This window comes from Lonchura striata, chromosome 23, assembly GCF_050655825.1.
Source record: "Lonchura striata isolate lonStrDom1 chromosome 23, ASM5065582v1, whole genome shotgun sequence".
NCBI lineage: Eukaryota > Metazoa > Chordata > Aves > Passeriformes > Estrildidae > Lonchura > Lonchura striata.
In genome coordinates, this window is record NC_140725.1 from 1,950,549 (window position 1) to 1,971,688 (window position 21,140).

The 21,140-nt window shown below is 55.8% G+C and overlaps 3 protein-coding genes across 9 annotated transcripts; 1 reads left to right on the plus strand and 2 right to left on the minus strand.

Moving 5' to 3' along the window:
- Positions 1–921: 921 nt before the first annotated feature.
- Positions 922–2,508, minus strand: NDUFS5 (NADH:ubiquinone oxidoreductase subunit S5). The gene is made up of 2 exons (XM_021539377.3): positions 2,220–2,508; positions 922–1,149 (listed from the first exon to the last, which is right to left on the minus strand). The coding sequence occupies exons 1-2, from the start codon at positions 2,433–2,435 to the stop codon at positions 1,045–1,047; spliced, it is 321 nt and encodes a 106-aa protein (XP_021395052.1). The 5' UTR covers positions 2,436–2,508; the 3' UTR covers positions 922–1,044.
- A 1,578-nt stretch (positions 2,509–4,086) lies between these two features.
- Positions 4,087–11,706, minus strand: AZIN2 (antizyme inhibitor 2). Of its 6 annotated transcripts, none has more exons than XM_085559703.1 (11): positions 11,472–11,706; positions 10,852–10,965; positions 9,605–9,744; positions 9,355–9,528; positions 8,530–8,702; positions 8,003–8,134; positions 7,412–7,577; positions 7,130–7,292; positions 6,149–6,261; positions 5,789–6,003; positions 4,087–4,688 (listed from the first exon to the last, which is right to left on the minus strand). In XM_085559703.1, the coding sequence occupies exons 3-11, from the start codon at positions 9,701–9,703 to the stop codon at positions 4,547–4,549; spliced, it is 1,377 nt and encodes a 458-aa protein (XP_085415829.1). In that variant the 5' UTR covers positions 9,704–9,744; positions 10,852–10,965; positions 11,472–11,706; the 3' UTR covers positions 4,087–4,546. The 6 variants fall into 6 exon arrangements, with proteins under 6 accessions (XP_085415829.1, XP_085415828.1, XP_021395096.1 ...); XM_085559702.1 differs by having other exon boundaries at positions 9,605–9,763; positions 11,472–11,611; XM_021539421.3 differs by having other exon boundaries at positions 9,605–9,763; positions 11,371–11,491.
- A 1,651-nt stretch (positions 11,707–13,357) lies between these two features.
- AK2 (adenylate kinase 2) lies at positions 13,358–20,208 on the plus strand. Of its 2 annotated transcripts, XM_021539426.3 has the most exons (7): positions 13,358–13,479; positions 13,855–13,980; positions 15,762–15,872; positions 15,975–16,069; positions 16,635–16,707; positions 17,262–17,457; positions 19,390–20,208. In XM_021539426.3, exons 1-7 carry the CDS (start codon positions 13,366–13,368, stop codon positions 19,395–19,397), a joined length of 723 nt encoding a protein of 240 aa, XP_021395101.3. In that variant the 5' UTR covers positions 13,358–13,365; the 3' UTR covers positions 19,398–20,208. The 2 variants fall into 2 exon arrangements, with proteins under 2 accessions (XP_021395101.3, XP_077644658.1); XM_077788532.2 differs by lacking the exon at positions 19,390–20,208 and having other exon boundaries at positions 17,262–17,678.
- The last annotated feature ends 932 nt before the right edge of the window (positions 20,209–21,140 follow it).

Here is a 21,140-nt window from a genome sequence, read left to right on the forward strand (position 1 = left end):
GTTTTCCCCCCAAAACCAGCAATTCCTGGGAGTTTTGGCCCCTCCTGCTGGCGTGGCTCCGGGTGCCAGCAGCCCTCACGTCCAGCCTGGGAGGAAGTTGTGATGCCACTGGCAAAGCTCCACCAGAAAAGTCATCCCCAAAGTCTTCTCTGCACTCCTGGTGCCTCCAACAGTGCACATCTCTTTGGGAAAGGGGATTAATTAATTACCATCCATTAATGAGCGACTGCAAGTGTGAAGGCTCATGAAGATTTGACCTCCTGGCTGGCTCCACTTCCCAAATTTCCATCCATGGCTGAAATTCAGGGATTGGCCCTGGGGAGCTGTGCTTTGGTGAGGGATCAGTTCCTGGAATAGCTGAGCCCTGCTCAGACCTTCTGGGTACTCCATGTATCCTCATCCTCCATCCACAGCCCATCCCTTGCTCACTCCTCCTCCCCAAATCCCCCAGGAGAGCCCACTGAGGCTAAATCACTCCCATGGACAATCCACTGAGGATGAATCACTCCCGTGGACAATCCACTGAGGATAAATCACTCCTGTGGACAATCCACTGAGGCTAAATCACTCCCGTGGACAATCCACTGAGGATGAATCACTCCCGTGGACAACCCACTGAGGATAGATCACTCCCATGGACAATCCACTGAGAATAGATCACTCCAGGATTAAAAACGTGGATTAAAGCACTGAGCTGGGCACTCTCCACTTCCAGGGACTCTCCTGCTTCGGTGCTGCTCCAGAACTGAAGGGAAAAAACTCTCCTTGGCAGGGACAAACCCCCTGGGCTGTGCCAGGTCGTCCTGCTGGCATTTCAAAGCCCCCAGTGAGGAAATCTGCCTGCCACACACCGAAAAGATCCCAAATCCACCCTGAATCCTTGTGGAAAAGACAAAAAAAAAGACAAGAGACAGGCAAGGAGACATTGCAAAGGGATGTTTACTGCCCCAGCAGTGCCCGACCTGAGGCTGTTCCCCTCCAGCCACAGCAGGGCCCCTGCCCCGGGCTCTGGGAGTTTTCTTCCCAGAGGAATTCCAGCGGCAATCACGGCCTGGGCTCCTCCTTGCCCATGTGGTGCTCGGGGGGTGTGTACTTCCCCTGCTTGATCATCCGGTCCCGCTGCTCCAAGATGAGCCGGAGCCGCTGAGTCTGCCAGGGACACGGGGAGGGGTCTCAGGGGGTCCCCACGGCAGGTCCTGGCAGCCCCACAGCCGTGGAACCCACGCTAACCCCGCCCTGGGGATCCTCGCTCGGGTTTGAGGCTCCTCTCAAAGCCTTTGGGGCTTTCAGGGTGTTCTGTACTGATGGCATTTGGGTTCCTAACCCCGTGTTCTGAGCAGGGTTTTATCCTGGATGTTGTTGGGGGCAGGGAGAAAGCTCTGCTCGGTGCCGCCCCAAAAGCACGGAATGGTTTGGTTGGGAGGGAACTAACATCCCATCCAGTCCCAGCCCGGTGGGCAGGGACACCTTCCACTAATCAGCTTGCTGCAAGCTGGCCTGGAACACGTCCAGGAACGGGGCAGCCGCAATTTTATATTCCCCGAGCTCCAACAGTTTTATTTTCCCCGGGTTCCTGCAATTTATTTTCCCCGGACTCCCCAGTTTTATTTTCCCCAGGCTCCCACAGTTTTATTTCCTCCGGGCTCCCCAGTTTTATTTTCCCCGGACTCCCCAGTTTTATTTTTCCCAGGCTCCCACAGTTTTATTTTCCTCGGACTCCCCAGTTTTATCCCCCCCAGACTCCCCAGTTTTATCCCCCCAGACTCCCCAGTTTTATCCCCCCGGGCTCCCCCAGTTTTATCCCCCCGGGCTCCCACAGTTTTATCCCCCCGGACTCCCCCAGTTTTATCCCCCCCGAGCTCCCCCAGTTTTATCCCCCCGGGCTCCCACAGTTTTATCCCCCCGGACTCCCCCAGTTTTATCCCCCCCGAGCTCCCCCAGTTTTATCCCCCCGGACTCCCCAGTTTTATCCCCTCGGACTCCCCCAGTTTTATCCCCCCGGACTCCCCCAGTTTTATCCCCCCAGACTCCCCAGTTTTATCCCCCCGGACTCCCCCAGTTTTATCCCCCCGAGCTCCCGCAGCCCCGGGGGCAGGGGCAGACCCCTCCTCACACTGGGAAGGAGCAGCAGCGCTCCCACCCTGCGCTGCACCCCCAAACTCCCCTGCTCGCTGTCCCCAGCGCCCCGTGCCAGCACCCCGCGCCCCCCGCTCACCCACCAGCTTGGTGCGCTGCATGCACTCCATGAAATCCTCATATTCCAGCTGGCACTCGCGCCGGGCGCGGGTCTGGCCCAGCCCGTGCCCGCACTCCACCCACTCGCGCTCGAAGGCGTGGCACACCGCGGCCAGCCCGTGCGGCTGCGGCATGCTCTGCCGCAGCAGGAAGCTGTCCACATCGATGCCCAGCTGCTTCTGCAGGCCCCAGAACGGCATGGCGGCGCTGCTGCCGCGACACGGCCGCGGGCGCGATCCGACCCCGCCGCCCCTCACGGGCCCGTCCTTCGCCGGCCTTTCGCGACGCCCCTGCCGTCAAGCGCGGCCGGCGGCGCGACACCGCGGCGCGCTCGGCGGCTGGGCGGAGCCGGCGGGAGGCGCGGCCCCGCGGCGGCCCCGCAGCGCCCCCTGGCGGCGCGGAGGACCCGCCGCACGCCCAGCGCCCCCTGGCGGCCACGGTGCGCAAGGCGCTCCCAGTGCTCCCAGTGCCGTCCCAGTTTCCTCCCAGTGCCTCCCTCTGTCCTCATCTCAGTGCTCCCAGTTTCCTCCCAGTGCCATCCCAGTTTCCTCCCAGTGCCATCCCAGTTTCCTCCCAGTGCCTCCCTCTGTCCTCATCTCAGTGCTCCCAGTTTCCTCCCAGTGCCATCCCAGTTTCCTCCCAGTGCCCTCCCAGTGCCCTCCCAGTGCCATCCCAGTGCCATCCCAGTGCCATCCCAGTTTCCTCCCAGTGTCCTCCCAGTGCCATCCCAGTTTCCTCCCAGTGCCCTCCCAGTGCTCCCAGTGCCATCCCAGTTTCCTCCCAGTGCCCTCCCAGTTTCCTCCCAGTGCCCTCCCAGTTTCCTCCCAGTGTCCTCCCAGTGCCATCCCAGTTTCCTCCCAGTGCCCTCCCTCTGTCCTCATCTCAGTGCTCCCAGTGCCCTCCCAGTGCTCTGTGTCATCCCAGTTTCCTCCCAGTGTCCTCCCAGTGCCCTCCCAGTGCTCCCACTGCCCTCACAGTTTCCTCCCAGTTTCCTCCCAGTGCCATCCCAGTTTCCTCCCAGTGCCCTCCCTCTGTCCTCATCTCAGTGCTCCCAGTGCCCTCCCAGTGCTCTGTGTCATCCCAATTTCCTCCCAGTGTCCTCCCAGTGCCATCCCAGTTTCCTCCCAGTGCCCTCCCTCTGTCCTCATCTCAGTGCTCCCAGTGCCCTCCCAGTGCTCCGTGTCATCCCAGTTTCCTCTCAGTGTCCTCCCAGTGTCCTCCAAGTTCTCTCCCAGTGTCCTCTCAGCGCTCCCAGTGCCCTCCCAGTGCTCCCAGTGTCATCCCAGTTTCCTCTCAGTGTCCTCCTAATGCTCCCAGTGCTCTCCCAGCACCCTCTCAGTGTCCTCCCAGTCCTCCCAGTGCTCCCAGTGCCCTCCCAGTGTCCTCTTAGTGTCCTCCCAGTGCCCCCCCAGCTCTCCCAGTTCTCCCAGTTCCTGGCCTCAGGGTCTCAGGGGGCTGTACCTAGGGCAGAGACTTCGTGAAACCTGACGAGCCCCCAGGGACCAGGGAGATGCCACAAGTTCCAGGTCTTCCCCTCAGTGTCACCCACAAAACCTAAACCCACGCCCTATTCCCACAGCCCCCCAAAATTCCAGGGGTCCCTCCAGATCCCTGAGCAAGAGCCTGAGGTTCGGGTGAACGGCCCCGCCTTCCCTAACGAGCAAAGCCTCATTAAAGCTGATTACAGATGGACTCTCCAGCACAGGGTGGGGAGGAAAAGCCAGGCCTTCCTCACCCAACCCCTCCAGCCATACTGGGCTGCCAATGGTCACCCCCACTCCTAAAATCAGAGCCCAAACCTGCCAAACCCCTCTGGGAGGCACGCACACCACAGGAGCTGGATGAGCAGGATTTATGGACAGGATTTATGGACAGGATTTATTTCCAAATCCATGAGAGCAGAGCGGGGCAATGCCAGGGGCAGGATGGCATCTTCCCCTTCCCTGGCACTGCCACGGGATCCTTTCCCCCTCTGGGACAACCACAGGGCATCTCCCTTCTGGTACTGCCATGGGATTTTTACCACTGTGGATATTTAGGATGTAAAAATCCTGCTTTTCCCTCTGTAGGATTTTTATCCCTCCAGCACCACAGTGGGACTTTTTCTCCTGGTGCTGCCATGGGATTTTTCCCACCCCGATACCATTATGGGACATTTCCCCTGGTATTACAATGGGATTTTTCCCACCCTGATACCATTATGGGACATTTCTGCCATGGGATTTCTCCCACCCCAATCCCATTCTGGGACATTTCCCCTGGCAGTTCCACCACAGGACCTTTCCCACCGTGGCTCCTTCCCCAGCGCTGCTCAGATGATGCCAGCTGGAGCGAAGACAGGGGTGACACAAAGTGTCTCTGCCATCTCCCAGCCACAGGACAGGGGCATGCAGAGGCTCTCACGGTCATCTTCTGCCTGGGGTGGCTTTCCCTGGAAGAGCTGGACAGCTTTCCTGCAAGTGGAGAGCCAGGGGAAGGAGCAGCCCCTTGAGAATGGGATGGGGACACTTCAGGGCTCTCCTGTCCCCCACAATGACAGCCAGAGCTGGCTCTCTTTTCTCCAGTGAAAAACTGCCTGAAATTTGACAATATTTAAAAAAATCGGATTTTTTGCCTCTGGTGCCATGATTTCACCCTGAATTTCCAGGTTCTGGGATTCAGATTTCCCCCTCTCCGTTGGGCCAGGAGCCCAGGTGGAAGGGTGTTGGAACTCAAAATGTCCCTCAGACATTTTTGGAGGTTCCAGGCCTTGGTCAGAAGCATTTGAGACCCTGGCAGGCAGCTGGAAACAGCTGTGATTTTGGGTTTGAGTCATAAAATGAGTTACCAACTTTGGAGGTGGAACAAGCAGTCACAAAGGGTTAGATGGGATAGTAAAAGTAGTTACAAAGTAGAGGGGAAATTTTTTTGGTATTGTACATGGGGGTTTTAGCACCTGTCCAGGGGGGTTTTTACTTTGTACATGGGGGTCAGAAGTTCTAAGATGGAGGAAAGTGGGCTGATCCTGTTCTTCCTCCTTCTTCGTCCTTACCTCCATGTTCTTGGTGATGTTGGCACTCACAGATTGGTTTAGAGTAGAAATCCACTTTGTAATATAGGTAGTAGGTATTGGGGGAAAACTATAAACATATAATACATAATGTACCATATAAAAGATAGAAAGGCACCATTTAATATAGGTAATAGGCATTGGGAAAAACTGCAAACATGTAACATGTAATGCACCATATAAAAGAGAGCAGCAGCCCTGGGCGGGGAGACAAGAAGAAGAAGAAGAAGAAGAAGCAGTCGGGGTCAGAGAGGATGTCAGGGTGTGTGTGTGCCTCTGCCTGAGCTGTGAGCAAACCACAGCAGCCCCAGGAGAAAATCTTTTAGATAACTTGCAATAAACAACCATGAGACCAAACAAGAGAGACTGCTGAACCTTTCTTTGGAAGGACAGGTTGGAGGAGGGATTTTTCCACCACACGAGACCCCAGACCAAGCCCGGGGTTCTCACAGAAGGGAAGCCAGAATCTCCCATCCCTGCCCTCCCACCCTGCCCATCTCTTACCAGGCCACGCGGGACATGGCGTAGGTGACCCGTGCCTGGGGAGCCGCGGTGAGCAGGGATGAGCTCGGCATGCTGTAGGCTCCCATGTTCCCAAAAAGCAGCCAGTCCCCCACGTGCAGCTGGGGCAGCTCCAGCCCGTCGGCGATGCGATCCTCGCCGGGCCCCGGCGGGCCCCGCAGGCTGCTGCTGTGCCAGGGCTGCTCTGGGCACGGCCTCTGCGGGCAAAACGCGGCGTGAGGATGTGCCCGTGTCACGGTGAGCCCCGAACTCAGCCCCGCAGAGGGGTGCAGCTTCCCCTCTGTGGCAGGGGGTGGGCTGACCCGATGTTAGGGACAGCCCCAAGCCAGGTGAGCCCCTCACCTTGTGCAGCCGTGGCCTGGGGCAGGGGCTGTCGAACAGGAGGCAGCTGAAGGCACCGTAGATGCCATCACTGAGGTGATAGACCAGGCTCTTCTTGCTGCCACACTCTTCCTCTGGAAGGGAGAGGGGAGAGGGCTCAGGGACACAGGGAACACATCTGGGAATGGGGACAGGGATCAGAGGGGCTCAGGGACACAGGGGACACATCTGGGAACAGGGAGAAGGCTCAGGGACACAGAGGACACATTGGGGAGTGGGGAGAGGGCTCAGGGGGCCTCAAGGACACAGGGAACACATCTGGGAGTGGGGAGAGGGCTCAGGGGGGCTCAGGGACACATCTGGGAGTGGGGAGAGGGCTCAGGGACACAGGGGACACATTGGGGAGTGGGGAGAGGGCTCTGGGGGCCTCAAGGACACAGGGAACACATCTGGGAACAGGGAGAGGGCTCAGGGGGGTTCAGGGACATATCTGGGAGTGGGGAGAGGGCTCAGAGGGGCTCAGGGACACAGGGGACACATTGGGGAGTAGGGAGAGGGCTCAGGGAGCCTCAAGGACACAGGGAACACATCTGGGAACAGGGAGAGGGCTCAGGGGGGCTCAGGGACACATCTGGGAGTGGGGAGAGGGCTCAGGGAGGTTCAGGGACACATCTGGGAGTGGGGAGAGGGCTCTGGGGGCCTCAAGGACACAGGGAACACATCTGGGAACAGGGAGAGGGCTCAGGGAGGTTCAGGGACACATCTGGGAGTGGGGAGAGGGCTCTGGGGGCCTCAAGGACACAGGGAACACATCTGGGAACAGGGAGAGGGCTCAGGGGGGCTCAGGGACACATCTGGGAGTGGGGAGAGGGCTCAGGGACACAGGGGACACATCTGGGAACAGGGAGAGGACTCAGGGGGGTTCAGGGACATATCTGGGAGTGGGGAGAGGGCTCAGCGGGGCTCAGGGACACAGGGGACACGTCCTGCTGTCACACCTACCGTCAGAGCCAGGCTGCTCCATGGGGGTCTCCTCCAAGGCAGTGATGCTGACAGCCAAGGTGAAGGCAGAGGTGACATAGTAACGCCCAGGCCTGGCAACAATGTCCACCCCGCTGCCCTCGGGGAAGTACAAATCCAAGGCAGAGTTTATCCCGGCAGCCATCTGTGAGGGAAGAAAACAGAACCTTCCTCTTGGTTAGCTGGGAATTCTGCAGGCAGCCAGGCCTGGGGAGAGCTTCCAAGCTCATTCTCTGCCTGTTGAGGGCAGGTGTTGGTTTGTACCTCCTCCAGCAGGGCTCTGGTGTCCTCGGTGCCAGGGAAGCCACCCCCGATGTCCAGGAGGTGCATGGGGTGTCCCAGCTCCGTGCCCATGTCAAACACCAGCTGTGCTGTGGCCACAGCCTGGGCCCAGGCCTGGGGCTCCAGCCCACGGCTCCCGAGGTGGAAGCTGAGGGCACAGACACACCTCAGCAGGGTTTGATCATCCCCAGAGCAGAGGGGACACTGGGATTGTCACTCATACAGCTTCCCACGCACCACCCCAAGCCAGACCCGCAGAGCCCCACGGAGCCTTTCCTAGGGTCCAACCTGCCCCAAATTGGCCCCGATGAGCTCAAATCCCTGCCTTCTCCTCACTCCCAAGCAGAGCAGCTGGATCACTGTGTGGTTCCAGCAGGGCAGAGCTCCCCAGATCCTGATCCAGAGGGGCTGAGCCCCCCTAGGTGTGGGAAAAACACGCTCCAGCACTGTGTGGGTGAACGGAGGCAGAGATCTCTGAAGTTTGCTCTTGGGGAAAGAGGTTTATTGGGGGTGTAGGGAGGTCCTGCCTCGTGCTCATCTGCAACACCTAGGGAGGAAGGCCCAGAGCTGTACCTGATGCCAACAACCTCCACAGCCTGTTCCTTCGCTGTCTCCAGCAGGTGCCGGCAGGATTTCAGCGTGGTCCCGAAGGTCATGCTCGGGTGGGCAGGAGGGATGGAGTCAGCAGTGATCCCCAACAACATCCTGCACAGCAAAGCCACGCTGTGTTGAGGGCTCTCAGAATAACAGGACCATGAAAGGAAAAGCCTTTGAGGGCTGGAAAAGCCCTCAAAGATCACTGAGTCCAAATATTAACCCCAATTGTTAAGTCCAATGCTAAACCACGTCCCTGAGCACCACATCTACAAGTTTTTTGAGCATTTCCAGAGGTGACTAATCCATCCCTTCCCTGGTCAGACTGTTTCACTGCCCAATAACCCCTTCAGTGATCAAATTTTTCCCCATATCCAATCCAAACTTCCCCTGGCACAGCTTGAGGCCATTCCTCTTGTTGAACCCACCTTGTACAACCTCCTCTTGCCCCCCACAGCCCATCCCCTCCTCCAGGACCCACTCCAGGGACACTGCCAGACACCCACCTGGCACGGGGGTGGCTCCTGGCCACCTTGCTCAGCTCCACCTCGTTGTCAAAGGCCATCAGCCTGACCCCGTGGGCTGCAGCATACCTGATGTGGGCGACCTGCTTGCAGGGGCTGCTGTAGAAGATCCTGTCAGCTGGGACCCCAATGCCTTGAACCCGGGTGATCTCTGCCTGCAGGGAGAAGGGGACACGTGCAGCAGGTCCCCAGGAGCTGGGTGGGGACCAGCCACCAGCTCTGGGTCTTGGCCAGCTTGCAGTGCTGAGGAGGGTGAAGCGCCGGCGTTGCAGCCTGGGTTTTTCCAGGGAAAAGCTACCAGAGCTCAAAGGGATCACAGTGGACTTTGTCCTGGCATGGACAGGTTTAAAAACACCATGAGAATGGGAGAGGAAACAAGTGGCGTTGGCAGGCCTGGGGCTGAGCCCTGGTTTGAGCTGTGACAACTCTTGCCCTTTCTCCCCTCGCCCTTTCTCATCTTATTTAATTACATTAAAGTAAGTGATTTAATTTTGCCTCCTCCCTGGAAGTCTGGCTGTTGCAAATGACAAGTGGGAGGGAGCAAAAAGCTTTAGGTTCAGCCCTAAGGACATCAAGAGCTGCACAGATGTGGCAGTTACACCCCAGGGATGTGCTGTGCCACCAGGCAGGACAGCAGCTCCAGAGACAGGAATGTCAGCCAAAGAGACAGGGAATTTTGGGCTGTGACAGCAGAGGGAGACTCCTGTCCCTGTAAATGTCACCTCGAGCAGAGATTTAGGAAAGGAGGGTGAGCTCTGCTGCTCCCCCACAAACATTTCCCCTGGAGCTGTCCTCCCACAGCCCTACCTTGTTGGCACAGGCAAATCCTGCCCCCAGCTCTGCCAGCAGCCGAATCACCCCTTCGCTGCCGTTGCATTTAACTGGGAAATAGGGTTTCACTCGGGGCAAGGCCTTCAGGAAACGCAGGTGCTTCTTCACGATGTCCCCAAGGTCTGCCACGAAGAAGGCCTGCTGGTGGCTCTAGGGGACAGCTGGAGTGAGCAGCAGCTCCACGAGTGCCTTTTCCAAAGGCAGCAGCAGAGCATCAGCCCCTCACCTCTTGGCACAGCTCCCCCAGCAGGTTCTCCAGGAGGTCTCTGGTGGTGAAGCCCTCCTCCACCATCAGGAAATTGGATTCGTTCAAGTACCCGTTCATGGTGTGATGTTCTGGGTGTGGAGACGCTCCTTTAAAACCTCCTAGAGTAGGGGATGGATTCTAAGGATGAGGCACAGTGTAAAAATGAAAGGAATGTTTAGGGAAAGGGTCCAGGAGCTCCATCAGCATGGACCCCCCAGCCCATAGCCCGGGGTGCCCCTGGGTAGAGCTTTGTGCTGCTCTGCTCCAAACCAGCAGCTCAGCAGAGCCCTGCTGTGGGTTACAGCTTCTTCCCCCGGGGGAGGAGACACATTTCTCTGCAGTTCAGAGCTCTGTTTTGGCACACAGCAGCCTTGTCTCCACCAGCAGGCACCAGCACAGTCAACAACAAAGCCAACTGCACCACAAAGAGCAGAGATGCTTTTCTAGGCCAGGACAGGCCCTTTCACGCTCTGGAATGCAGCTGGATCAGCTGAGTGTTCAGTGGGGTGAGCATCCTGGATGGATCCCAGATAGCTGAAGGCTCCTGGACCCACCTTCCCAGTGGAAAGCCCCAGGACAAGGCAGGCACAGCACTGACACCACCCAACCTCAGGACAGCCTGGATCCCTGCTGTGGATGCTGTTCCACAGCTCTCCTGTGACACAGGGTGTGGGACAAGGTGACAATTAAGCAGCACAGAGTTTTGGGGCTCATCCTAGCAGAGCTTTAGCTTTGAGCTCACACCCTGAGCTTTAACAATCTCCTGCCCTGGATCCAGCCTGGCCCAGAACCCAGGGAGCTGATGAGCTAGCAGGGAACATTTCCACTCCAGCAATCCAGGTCTAGCTCCAGGGCTCTTCCAGGAGCATGGTCTCTCTAATTTGAAGTGCAGGAGGCAGAGGTTTCATTTCTCAGAGCTGCACAGAGACCTCCTGACAACATTCCAGGGGCACTGGGAGAAAGACCACGCTGACCCCGCAGCAGCAGGATGTTGTAATGCATTGAGCAAGCACCACCAGCCAATTCCAGAGATGGAGAATGGGATGAAAAAACATGTTTTGAAGCTCTTAGAGCTTCCTAAACAGGAAAGGAGAGCAACTCCTCCAGCTTTACCCTTCACTCCCCATCACCAAACAGCACCCAGTCCACCCTGGTGGGGCACAGAAGGGATGAAATGGGTCATTCCTGTCAGAACTCGTGCCCCAGCCTCAACACCCCCTCCTTACCACGGTCCAGTTGTCCCTCCCAGGTGTCCTGGTGTGCTGTCAGGGGGGGTCCCCGAGGAACGCCGAGCTCCTGCAGCAGCCCGAGGTGTAGCTGTGCCTGGGGGTCCGGGGTCTCTGAGGAGAAGCAGTGCAGGGGCTTAGAGGGGCATTGACAGCACGATGCCCTTCACCCCCGTTCCTAAATTAGCAACCACAGTCACTCTGCAGCTCCCTCCTCACTGTGCCAGGCAAAGCAGCTCCCCCACAGCCCCCCCCAAAAGCCCCCTTACCTCAGGAAGCATTTAAACAGATTCTGCCATGAGTATCCCGAGAGAATGAACCGGCTGCAGAGGATGGGGGGGCTCTGCACCCCTTCTCTCCCAGCACTGCCTCCCAACCGTAGCCATGACAACCAAATCCCGCCACGCCATTGGCCGAGCCGCCTCCGAGCATCCTTCATCCCTTTTGGAGAGCGCTCCCCATCCTCGCCCACCCTCTCCCAAGGCTGGGGCCGCCCCTGCAGTCACGCCGGGCTCTCACCGAGTCCCCGCAGCTCATCCCCAGCCTGGCAGCCCGGCCCTGCTTCCCGCGGCTGCGCATCCTGAGCGCCGGGACCCTCGGGGGAAGAGAGCCCGAAATACCTTGGAAATGCTGCTGCCAGGGAAACCAGGCTTCCTGCAGATTAAAGGCTGTTTGGCTGGGACTCCGGAGAGGGGGAGGGAGTTGGGAAGGTGTCAGGGACTGATCCTGCCCTTGCTGAGTTGCTGCTGGTTTTGGGGGGTGCCCCAGTGGCAGATCCAGCTCTCCAGCAGTGTAGATGCTCTGTGTGATCCGTGAGACCTGGATCTTGGATGCTGCTCCATCCCACAAACAGGATGAGCTCGGCAGGGATTTTTAAACTCTTCTTCTTAAATGTGCAGGTCACTCTCTGGTGCTGCTGAGGAGACAATATTCTGTCTGTGGAGGGGTGGCTGTCCCCACTGAGGGGGGAGTGAGAAGGATGAGCTTATCCTGGGTTTCTGTATTCAACACTGTGGTCTTGGCTTTGCCACAGATTCTCCTGGCAGCCAGGCCCAAGGAAGCTCTTGTCTGCTGTGAGATCCTGGCTGGTTTTGCCTGTGCTCTGGCCCATCACCAGCACTGGACTGTGCTCTGTGGGATGTGGGGACCATGCAGAGAGGCTGGGAGAACAGAGAGATGCAGAGCCCTGCAGTGCCAGCCTCTCCTGGGTGTGCTGGGCAGTGCTGTGATGCACAGCCCATGCAGAGCAGGGCACTGAGCCCATCCCACGCAACACCAGGGCAAGCACAGCTCGGAATCACAGAGTCAATGTCCTCCTTGAACAGAGTGACCCAAAACTGGACACAGCACTCACGGTGCTGGGTGCTGGACATATTGCAGCAGCACAATGTAATTTTTGAACCGAGTGACCCAAAACTGGACACAGCACTCACGGTGCTGGGTGCTGGACATATTGCAGCAGCACAATGACCCACCTCCTTGAACAGAGTGACCCAAAACTGGACACAGCACTCACGGTGATGGGTGCTGGACATATTGCAGCAGCACAATGTCCTCCTTGAACAGAGTGACCCAAAACTGGACACAGCACTCACAGTGCTGGGTGCTGGACATATTGCAGCAGCACAATGTCTTCCTTGAACAGAGTGACCCAAAACTGGACGCAGCACTCGCAGTGCTGGATGCTGGACATATTGCAGCAGCACAATGTCCTCCTTGAACAGAGTGACCCAAAACTGGACACAGCACTCACAGTGCTGGGTGCTGGACATATTGCAGCAGCACAATGTAATTTTTGAACCGAGTGACCCAAAACTGGACACAGCACTCACAGTGCTGGGTGCTGGACATATTGCAGCAGCTCAATGTCCTCCTTGAACCAAGTGACCCAAAACTGGATGTAGCACTCATGGTGCTGGGTGCTGGACATATTGCAGCAGCACAATGTAATTTTTGAACCGAGTGACCCAAAACTGGACACAGCACTCACAGTGCTGGGTGCTGGACATATTGCAGCAGCACAATGTCCTCCTTGAACCAAGTGACCCAAAACTGGATGTAGCACTCATGGTGCTGGGTGCTGGACATATTGCAGCAGCACAATGTCCTCCTTGAACAGAGTGACCCAAAACTGGACGCAGCACTCGCAGTGCTGGGTGCTGGACATATTGCAGCAGCCCAATGACCCACCTCCTTGAACAGAGTGACCCAAAACTGGACGCAGCACTCGCAGTGCTGGATGCTGGACATATTGCAGCAGCACAATGTAATTTTTGAACCGAGTGACCCAGAACTGGCCACAGCGCTCGCGGTGCGGCCTCAGCAGCTCGCAGGACTCGGGGACATCTCGGTGCGAGCGCGGCGACCCCGAACGACCCCGCGCCCCTCGGGATAACCACGCCTGCTCATCATGCATAACCCCGCCCACCCGCGGAAAACGCGCGCTGTAATTTGCATATCCCCGCCCCCGCTGTGCGTGTCCCGCCCGCGCGGCGCGGCGCGCAGTCGGCGGCCATGGCTCCGAGCGCGCAGGCGGGGGCCGGCCGCGGGCAGGCCCCGGCCGCGGGGATCCGCCACGGCATCCGCGCCGTGCTGCTGGGCCCGCCCGGCGCCGGCAAGGGCACGCAGGTGAGGGCGGTGCGGCGGCGGCGGCGGAGGGACCGGCCCGCCCGGCCGGCACTCAGCGTGTGACCCCCGCGGGTGTCCGGCCTTGCGTTGCCCGCCCAGGGATCGGGGTGCGCGGTGTGTTCGTGCGGCTCCGGGTGTCCCTTCCGCGGGGGCTCGCTGGTGTCCCGCCTCCCGTGGCTCGCTCGCCGGGGCTCTTTGTCCCGGATCCCTTTGTCCCGGGCCGGACGCGGTGTCGCTGAGCTCCGGGGCTCCGTGCCGGGCCCTGCCACGCGCTGGCCGGTCAACGACTGGCTGTCGCGACAGGGGGACAAAGCCTCGCCGGGGTGGGGATTCTCAGCCTCGGAGGTTCGGTCTCACCTCTGTCCTCTTCCGCAGGCCCCGAAGCTGGCCGAGACCTACTGCGTGTGCCACCTGGCTACCGGCGACATGCTGCGGGCCATGGTGGCCTCGGGCTCCGAGCTGGGCAAGCGGCTCAAGGAGACGATGGATTCGGGGAAGCTGGTGGGTCGCTGGGAATGTGCTGGGAGGGGACATGGGCTGGCAGCATCCGGAATGAGAGCAGACAAAATCCACCTCCTAATTAGGATTCTCTAATTAGTGTAAGAATGTAGATTGCAGGGTTAAGGTAGAGATGGAGTGGGGGCTTTCCTTCTATCACCCTGCAGGAGAAGCATCCTGTATAAACATCCTTCCTCTTCAAAATTACTGTTTGCTTACCAGCAGCCTGTGGCCCTGGGTTGTTTTTCTCTTTTGGGGTGTGCAGTCTGGCTGGCAATTTTCTGGCTCCTGAACACTGAGATGACAGTGTATCCTTGGAGCTGTGGGGTGTTACAGCTGTGCTTTGCAGCTCCTGTGTCTCTTCATTCGATACCTGAACTCCAGGTATCACTTCAGAGGGTTCATCTGCATCCCAGCTCTTGCATAAGCTCGATTCACCTGTAACTCTAGGATGAAAATAGACCTAAAGGTGTTGCTCTGGTAGTTAGAGCAGCTGCTGTGTGAGAGACACTTTGGATCCCCAAGAAACATGAGTTAGAATCTCTGACATTCATTTTCTGAGGGTCTCATTATCTCATCCTAACGACTGAAATATCTCAGGGAAACTCGAGGAACCGCAAAATTGCAGTGACTTGCCCCAGTGCGGGGCAGATCTTGAGCATCGCTGCGGCTGCCGCAGGCTCATAACACCCTGGGGAGGATCTGTAGGCCCCAGAAGGGGAGAGCAGCCTTTATCTCACTTCTGCTCAGAGCTCATTGCAACACCCAGCCTGCAATAGCCAGCTGGTTATGAAAGATAGGGACGTTATCTGGGCAGGCTGGTGGTATCTGCCACGTGTGTTTGTGTGTGGCAGGCAGCTCCAGGCTGCTCCACAGGCACATCCCGCAGCTCTGTGATAACTCAGCTGGGAGCAGCCCAGCATTTCAGGATGGGGTTTATGCTCAGGATCTTTTTTTCTCCAAAGGGTGTAATCAGGAAGGCACAGAAGCAACTTGTTGCTTACTTCCCCTACCTGCAGGGCTGTTTGTGTGCTGTGACAGCCTGGTCCCCAATCCTGCTGGGTCCCAGCTGTGTGTGCTGGAGAGAACAGCGCTGCTCCCGAATAAACAGCTATTGTTGGGGCTGCAGCATCTGTGAGTGCTGCAGTGTGGAAAAGGCACTAATCCCAGTGGTATGCTGAGATTGTTAGATGGGGAAAAATCTATCCAGTGAAGCCAGAACTTGTCAGCAACTATTGGGCTTTTACCTTTGTATGAAGTTTATAGGAGTCAATGAGCAACTTGCCTGCTCTGCCCTTCCTGCCCAGGCCTGCCTCCCGAGGTGCATGTGTAGGTGAAAGTACAAAGTAACAGGAAATCAACGTTCTGCTGATACTTTGTATTGTGAATTGGTTAAAAAAATACTAATCTAAGGAGTTTGAGCTGACCGTGTTCCTTGCAATACAGCAGCCTTTGTAACAGTGAGGTCACAGTGCTGGTCCGAGTCCCTGCTCAAGGCTGGAGTGTCCCTGGAGAGAAATGTGGCATTGCCTCTGTCCTAGTGTTGCAGGGAGTGCTGCCCTGATGTGGGCAGGTCTGAACTGGCAGCCTGGGCATTGACATGAATCACGGAATCACAGAATATCCTGACACACAAGAATTGGAAGGGACACGCAAGAATTATTGAGCCCAACCCTTGGCCCTGCACAGGACAACTCCAAAAATCCCACCCTGTCCACACGGGCAGCAGCTGTGTGTAAATTCGGGGTGCCCTTCCTGACAACATACCTGTCTCATCTCTGCAGGTGAGTGATGAGATGGTGGTGGAGCTGATTGAGAACAACCTGGACTCACCTCCCTGCAAGAATGGGTTCCTCCTGGACGGCTTCCCACGCACAGTGAAACAGGCAGAGATGGTATGGGAGCCCCTGCTCGGGGGCTGCTCCAGCACCTCCTTCCCTCAAACCCAGGGGTCTCTGCTCCCTCAGCCCCTCTGAGGTGGGTGTTTGCTGTTGCAGCTGGATGAGCTCCTGGAGAAAAGGAGAGAGAAGCTCGACTCCGTCATTGAGTTCAGCATCCCTGACTCCTTGCTGATCCGGAGGATCACGGGCCGGTAATCCTCCTCTGCCAGTGCTCAGTGCACGGGTTGGGATTTCCTAGTCTATGGAAGAGCATCCTAATTTCAGATCCCAGGTTGTACTCATGGTGCTTAAGGCTGGCTGTGGTGCTGGTCTCTATTTCTGCCCTGATCCTTTGCTCGTTCTCCTATGCCTGGGCCAGAGCACCTTCCTTGCCCTGTAAATCAGGGATTTCTATAGAAAATCTCAGCTCACTCTGTAAGTTCCTCCTTCTCCAAAGCTATTGTTACTCCCTTACACAGGACACTGAATACATTTGGACACTAGTAACCTTCCTCCAGGGTCAGGAGTGTGTTCTCTTGCACTGTTTTCCAGACCCCATTCCCAGCAGAGCAGGATGTAAAACCCCTTCTCAATCTCCCAGTGCAGCTGCTTTTCCAAACTGAAGAGGCCCTTGTTACAGAAATAACTGGAGAGAATTTTCTTACAAGTGAAAGGCTAATGGTGTTGTTGTGGCAGATGTTTCCGTGCTGATGAGTGGCAGGTTCAGGAGATCTTGTCCTGACCAGCTGCTTTGCTGACACTTCTTTTCTGTCTCAGGCTGATTCACCCAGCGAGTGGCCGCTCGTATCACGAGGAGTTCAGACCCCCGAAAGAGCACATGAAGGACGATGTATGTGAGCTCCCAAGGCCACAGCTTACCTTGCTTTGGGTTTAGCTGATACTTTGCAGTCTCTCCCTGGAAAAACTCATTTCTTTCCTTCTCTTGTACCTTCTTGTCCTGGCTTTCTGGGGAGCGTGGGGAGCTGCTTGGGCAGCCTGAGCCGACGGCACGGCGGGGAGCGAGGCCTGGAGGGATGGATGGATGGATTGGATGAAGGGCATGGCCAGTCTGCAGAGCTGGCCCAGGCTCTGCCAGCCTCTGAACTTGTTGGACTCTGTCCACAGCTCAAGTTGCGGTGGGTTGTGACTGGTTTCCATCCTGGGGAGCAGCTGTAGCTGCTGCCTGGTCTCGAGGCTCCTTTTAGCAAGCAGAGTGGTGTGTGAGGGAAAAAGACCACGGTGCTGAGCCCTTCTCTCTTCAGTGACTGCTCTGAGACTTGTTCTGGCTCCTCCGCACACCTGGGGTCTCCTCTGCAGCACCACCTTGGAGGAGGGGAGCAGGGAGAGAAGGGGGGAGCATCCCAGGCTGCAGCTCGCTGGAGACTGTCCCCTTGCTTCTCCCAGGTCACTGGAGAGCCCCTGATCCGCCGCTCGGACGATAACGAAACGGCCCTGAAAACCCGCCTGAAGGCCTATCACACCCAGACCTCCCCCCTGGTGTCCTACTACAGCAAGAGAGGGATCCATACGGCCGTGGATGCCTCCCAGTCTCCCGACGTGGTGTTTGCCAGCATCCTGGCAGCCTTCACAAAAGCAACATGTAAAGACCTGGTTATGTTCATTTAAGGCCCTATCCCAGGATGGGGTTCTCCTTTTTTTTTTTTTTTTTTTCCCTGTCTCTTCCTCTTTCTCTGTCTCTCTGGGGCCAAGGAGGGTGAAGAGCTGAGCAGAGTAGAAGGGGAAAGGATGAGGCGATGCAGCCCAAGGTAGGGCTGTGCTAGTTCTCTAATTTAATTAAAACGAGCTGTGGCTGTACGTGAAGTCGGTCTGTGTGTAGATGTTGGGATCTTGGCCTCTAGAGGCCGCAGCGAGCCCAGGCTCCAGCTGCCCGAAATGGGCTCTGCACTCCTTTGGGTCAAAAAGCCTTTGTTTTATCCTAGAAATGCACCTCCCTGGAAGGAACTGTACTTCCAACTCCTCCCAGCTACCCCACAGGGGCCTTGGAGAAGGCTGGGGATGTGGGGGAAGGATTTCCCAGGAGATGTGAAGCTGCAGGATGGAAACCTGGGGTTGCTCTGTGTGTGTTGGTGTGGGAGCAGCCTGAGGGACAGCCTGGCTTAGGGCTGGGTGATGATGTGTTCTCCTTGTATGTGTTTTATTCCCTGTGGGGTAGTAGGTTCCTGTTCTGATGGCACCTGGGGGGGCAGAAAGAGGGTGGGGGGGTTTCCCATTATTTATTTGTGGGATTTATAGCAAATTAGTGAGATGCTTCTTGCTCTTTTTAATGTGAAATCTGTGGTCAGTGTCTGACAGTTACTGTGTGGCAGGTTGGGATGTCCTGAGGATAAGAAAAGGGCTTGGGTTTGAACTCTTCACTTTTGCCTTGTTTTTGACCAAGGAGAGGAAGATACGTTGAGCTTCTCCTGATCCCAAAGTCTAAATATAATAAAGCCTTATTGCAAAACAAATGATTTCTCAAGGCTCAAGAGACAGCGTTATTAACCACTGGCTCCATGTGCCCTTGAGCTAACGACCTTCATTTTGAGCTCATGGAAATGTTCCTGTTTCTTGAGCAAATCCAGCAGCTCTGTCAGGCTGTGTTGGAGGACACTGTTTGTGCTCAGTGCCTCAGCCTCTCCAGGGCATTGTGCTGCTCTGTGGTGACACTGCAGGGCTGGCACTGACCTTTGGCCATGAGGGATTCCAGCCCTTCCTAGAGGACCCTGCTGTAAATATGGATTGGCCCAGATGAAACTTTGTCCTTTGGCATTCCATGTGTGTTTACTGATTGAGTGTTACTGAGTATCCTCCTCTCTCTCTCTCTCTTGGGATGGCCCATTCCATCCTGTGCACTGTGGCCAGAGCAGATGTTTAATCCTCAGGAGTCCCTTGCTCTTTTCCTTGATTATTTCTCTTTTGCCTGACAATCCCCTCTCTCTCCTCATGCATCCTTTCCAGGGACAGAACCTCTTCCCTTCCAGCAAACTGGGAACCAAAAGCGGTGGACTTGTTGCTCTAGAAAGCACATCACTGAGGAGAAAGGCTCTGACAGTAAATTTGGGCTGGTTTTGCCAGCAGCCTGTTGTGCCCTGGGATTCCTAGACAGCCCTTGCTCTGTCTCTGGGTTTCCTGTGGAAGGATAACCTGGAGTTGGTGTGCTGGGAGGTTGGGATAGCATTTAGGAAAAGACTGGTGTGCACCAGGGAGTGGGAAAGTGTGTGGATTACAGCTGCCCTGGCATCTTGGTGATTAAAGAAATTGTGTGGAAGCAGCTTTTATTTTGAGAGCCAAAGGGAGAACTGCAGACCCCTACACTCTGGGAAGGGTTCCCAGGCAGTTGGCATTCCTGGATTTGGTCAAGGTTTTACTCTACAGCAAGAGCAAGATGTTCCCCTACTCTTCATTCCTTTCCTCCCTTGTGCTTTCTTCACATCCAGCTCACCAGCCTTTTTTTTTTTTACCATAAACCATGCTTAATTTTGTTTGTTTTTCCCTAAATATTTTTTTTTCTCTCTGTTCCCATTTATTCCAGCTGAGTGACTCCATCAAGCAGATGAGACACCACCAAATGCTGCACACTCTGCTACATCACCCATTGCAGCCCTTCCCTGGGTGCAGGGAGGGCAGCTGGGAGGGGGGTATGATTGATGGTGGGGGGGGGGAAGGAGGTGGCAAACAAGGGGTTGGGGGGCTGATTTGGTTGGGTTTTGGTTGGATTTTTATTTGGCAGAATCATTGTGTAGAAGAAGCAGCCTTCTCCTTAGGAATCATGTTTGTGGAGGCAAAACAATTGTGGAGAGGGAAACATCTCTCAGTGATCAGCTGCAGGTCCTTGACCTGTTGGAGGGCAGGACTAGATGTTACTCCAGGCTTCTCCAGGACTTTCAGGGCTTGTCTCATGGCCTCTTGGTACTCTGAGGCCACTGAAAAGTTTGCTGTGATTTTTTCCTAAAATTGCTTCCTATCAGCGAGGACCAAAAGGAACAAATGATTCATCATGTCTGAAATGGAAAGGAAAAAAGAGATGCTTTGGTCTTTTCCTGGGAGTTTTGTTTTTCTTGTTCTGCTGCATTCCTGAACCCTGGCATAAAGACTTCTCAAGGATTCTCTGCTGCTGAACAGAGGGGCTGTGGCTCTAGTCCAAACCTGCCTTACTTGGGAGTGGGGTGGCTTTTCTGTGATCATGACCAAGCTGGAATTCACACAATGCTGAAGAAATGCAAGAGACTTTTCTTAATTGCTTACAAAAATAACACTTAACTGGGGAGGTTTTTTTGCATTTCTTTTTTACATCAAATGGTGCCTTGTCTAACCTCTGAATCAATAATAAAATAACCCCTTTACATTTGTATCTGGTGCTGTGTCCTCTTTGACCTGCAGACAGTGTGGAGGATGAGGAGGCAGATGACAGCATCGACTAACAATTGAGCTGGGTGGATCCTGGGGCCTGATCCTATCTCAAGGATGTTCTGTGCAGCTGGAAATGTAGCTTGTAATTCCTTTTATCTCTTCTCCTTGCTGAATGTGTCCAATGCTTTAGATCACCATAGCAATGGTGGTTTTTTGCTGGTTCTCTCTCCTGTTTCTTCCTGTGTGAGGCTGAAAGCACTGAGCCCCTCTGTATCCTCTCTGTCCAGAGCTCCTTGCAGCATTTTAACTGATGTAATCCCTTTTTTCCCTCCTCCCTTTGAATCTCCAGTGTGTGGAGGAGCTGATGTTATTTCCTTCTTTCCTGCAGCAACTGGAAGCCACATTATTGTCTTCTGTTTCTGCCTTTCATACTTTGCTGCCTCCCTCCCTCTCTCTAAATTCACAGGGAAAAATCTCTCCTAATGCAGGGAATGAGAGCATTTCCTGGCCTCCCTCTCTCCTGCCTCCACAGGGACTCTGACCCTCTGTGGTATCCCAGAGGAGGCTGTTCCTGATGGACTGATGGAGCTTTGTTGTTTATCCATGGTTCTTGCAGTCCTGCATGTGTTCAGGCACCAGAAAGTGCTGGGCTGAATGTACCCATTTCCTGCAGAAATTATTGGGTTTTCAGCATAATTGGGCTCTCCTGCTCCTCTGCCATCCTGTCTCTGTGCTCAGGTGTTTTCATTACCTCTCTGAACCTCCCATTACCAACCTTGTGCCTCTCTGGCCTTTGTGGTTTTCTTCCCTTGTTCCTTTTGATGGTGGATGTTAAACTGTGCTCTTCCTCCTTGTCTGGGATTGTGTCCTCTGCTCCTTGCCTGCTGTTTTAAAAACCTGTTCTGCCTGCTCCTCCTGGCTTTCTGGTCTGTG

Excerpts from the sequence above, each read along its gene's own strand:
- NDUFS5 (XM_021539377.3), bottom strand. The coding sequence starts at position 2,435 with ATGCCGTTCTGGGGCCTGCAGAAGCAGCTGGGCATCGATGTGGACAGC. Across the intron at positions 1,150-2,219 it reads GCATGCAGCGCACCAAGCTG|ACTCAGCGGCTCCGGCTCAT; the intron begins GTGGGTGAGCGG and ends TGTCCCTGGCAG.
- AZIN2 (XM_085559703.1), bottom strand. The coding sequence starts at position 9,703 with ATGAACGGGTACTTGAACGAATCCAATTTCCTGATGGTGGAGGAGGGC. Across the intron at positions 8,135-8,529 it reads AGGAGCCACCCCCGTGCCAG|GATGTTGTTGGGGATCACTG; the intron begins GTGGGTGTCTGG and ends TTTGCTGTGCAG. Across the intron at positions 6,262-7,129 it reads GGAGCAGCCTGGCTCTGACG|AGGAAGAGTGTGGCAGCAAG; the intron begins GTAGGTGTGACA and ends TCTCCCTTCCAG.
- AK2 (XM_077788532.2), top strand. The coding sequence starts at position 13,366 with ATGGCTCCGAGCGCGCAGGCGGGGGCCGGCCGCGGGCAGGCCCCGGCC. Across the intron at positions 13,981-15,761 it reads CGATGGATTCGGGGAAGCTG|GTGAGTGATGAGATGGTGGT; the intron begins GTGGGTCGCTGG and ends TCATCTCTGCAG. Across the intron at positions 15,873-15,974 it reads CAGTGAAACAGGCAGAGATG|CTGGATGAGCTCCTGGAGAA; the intron begins GTATGGGAGCCC and ends TTGCTGTTGCAG.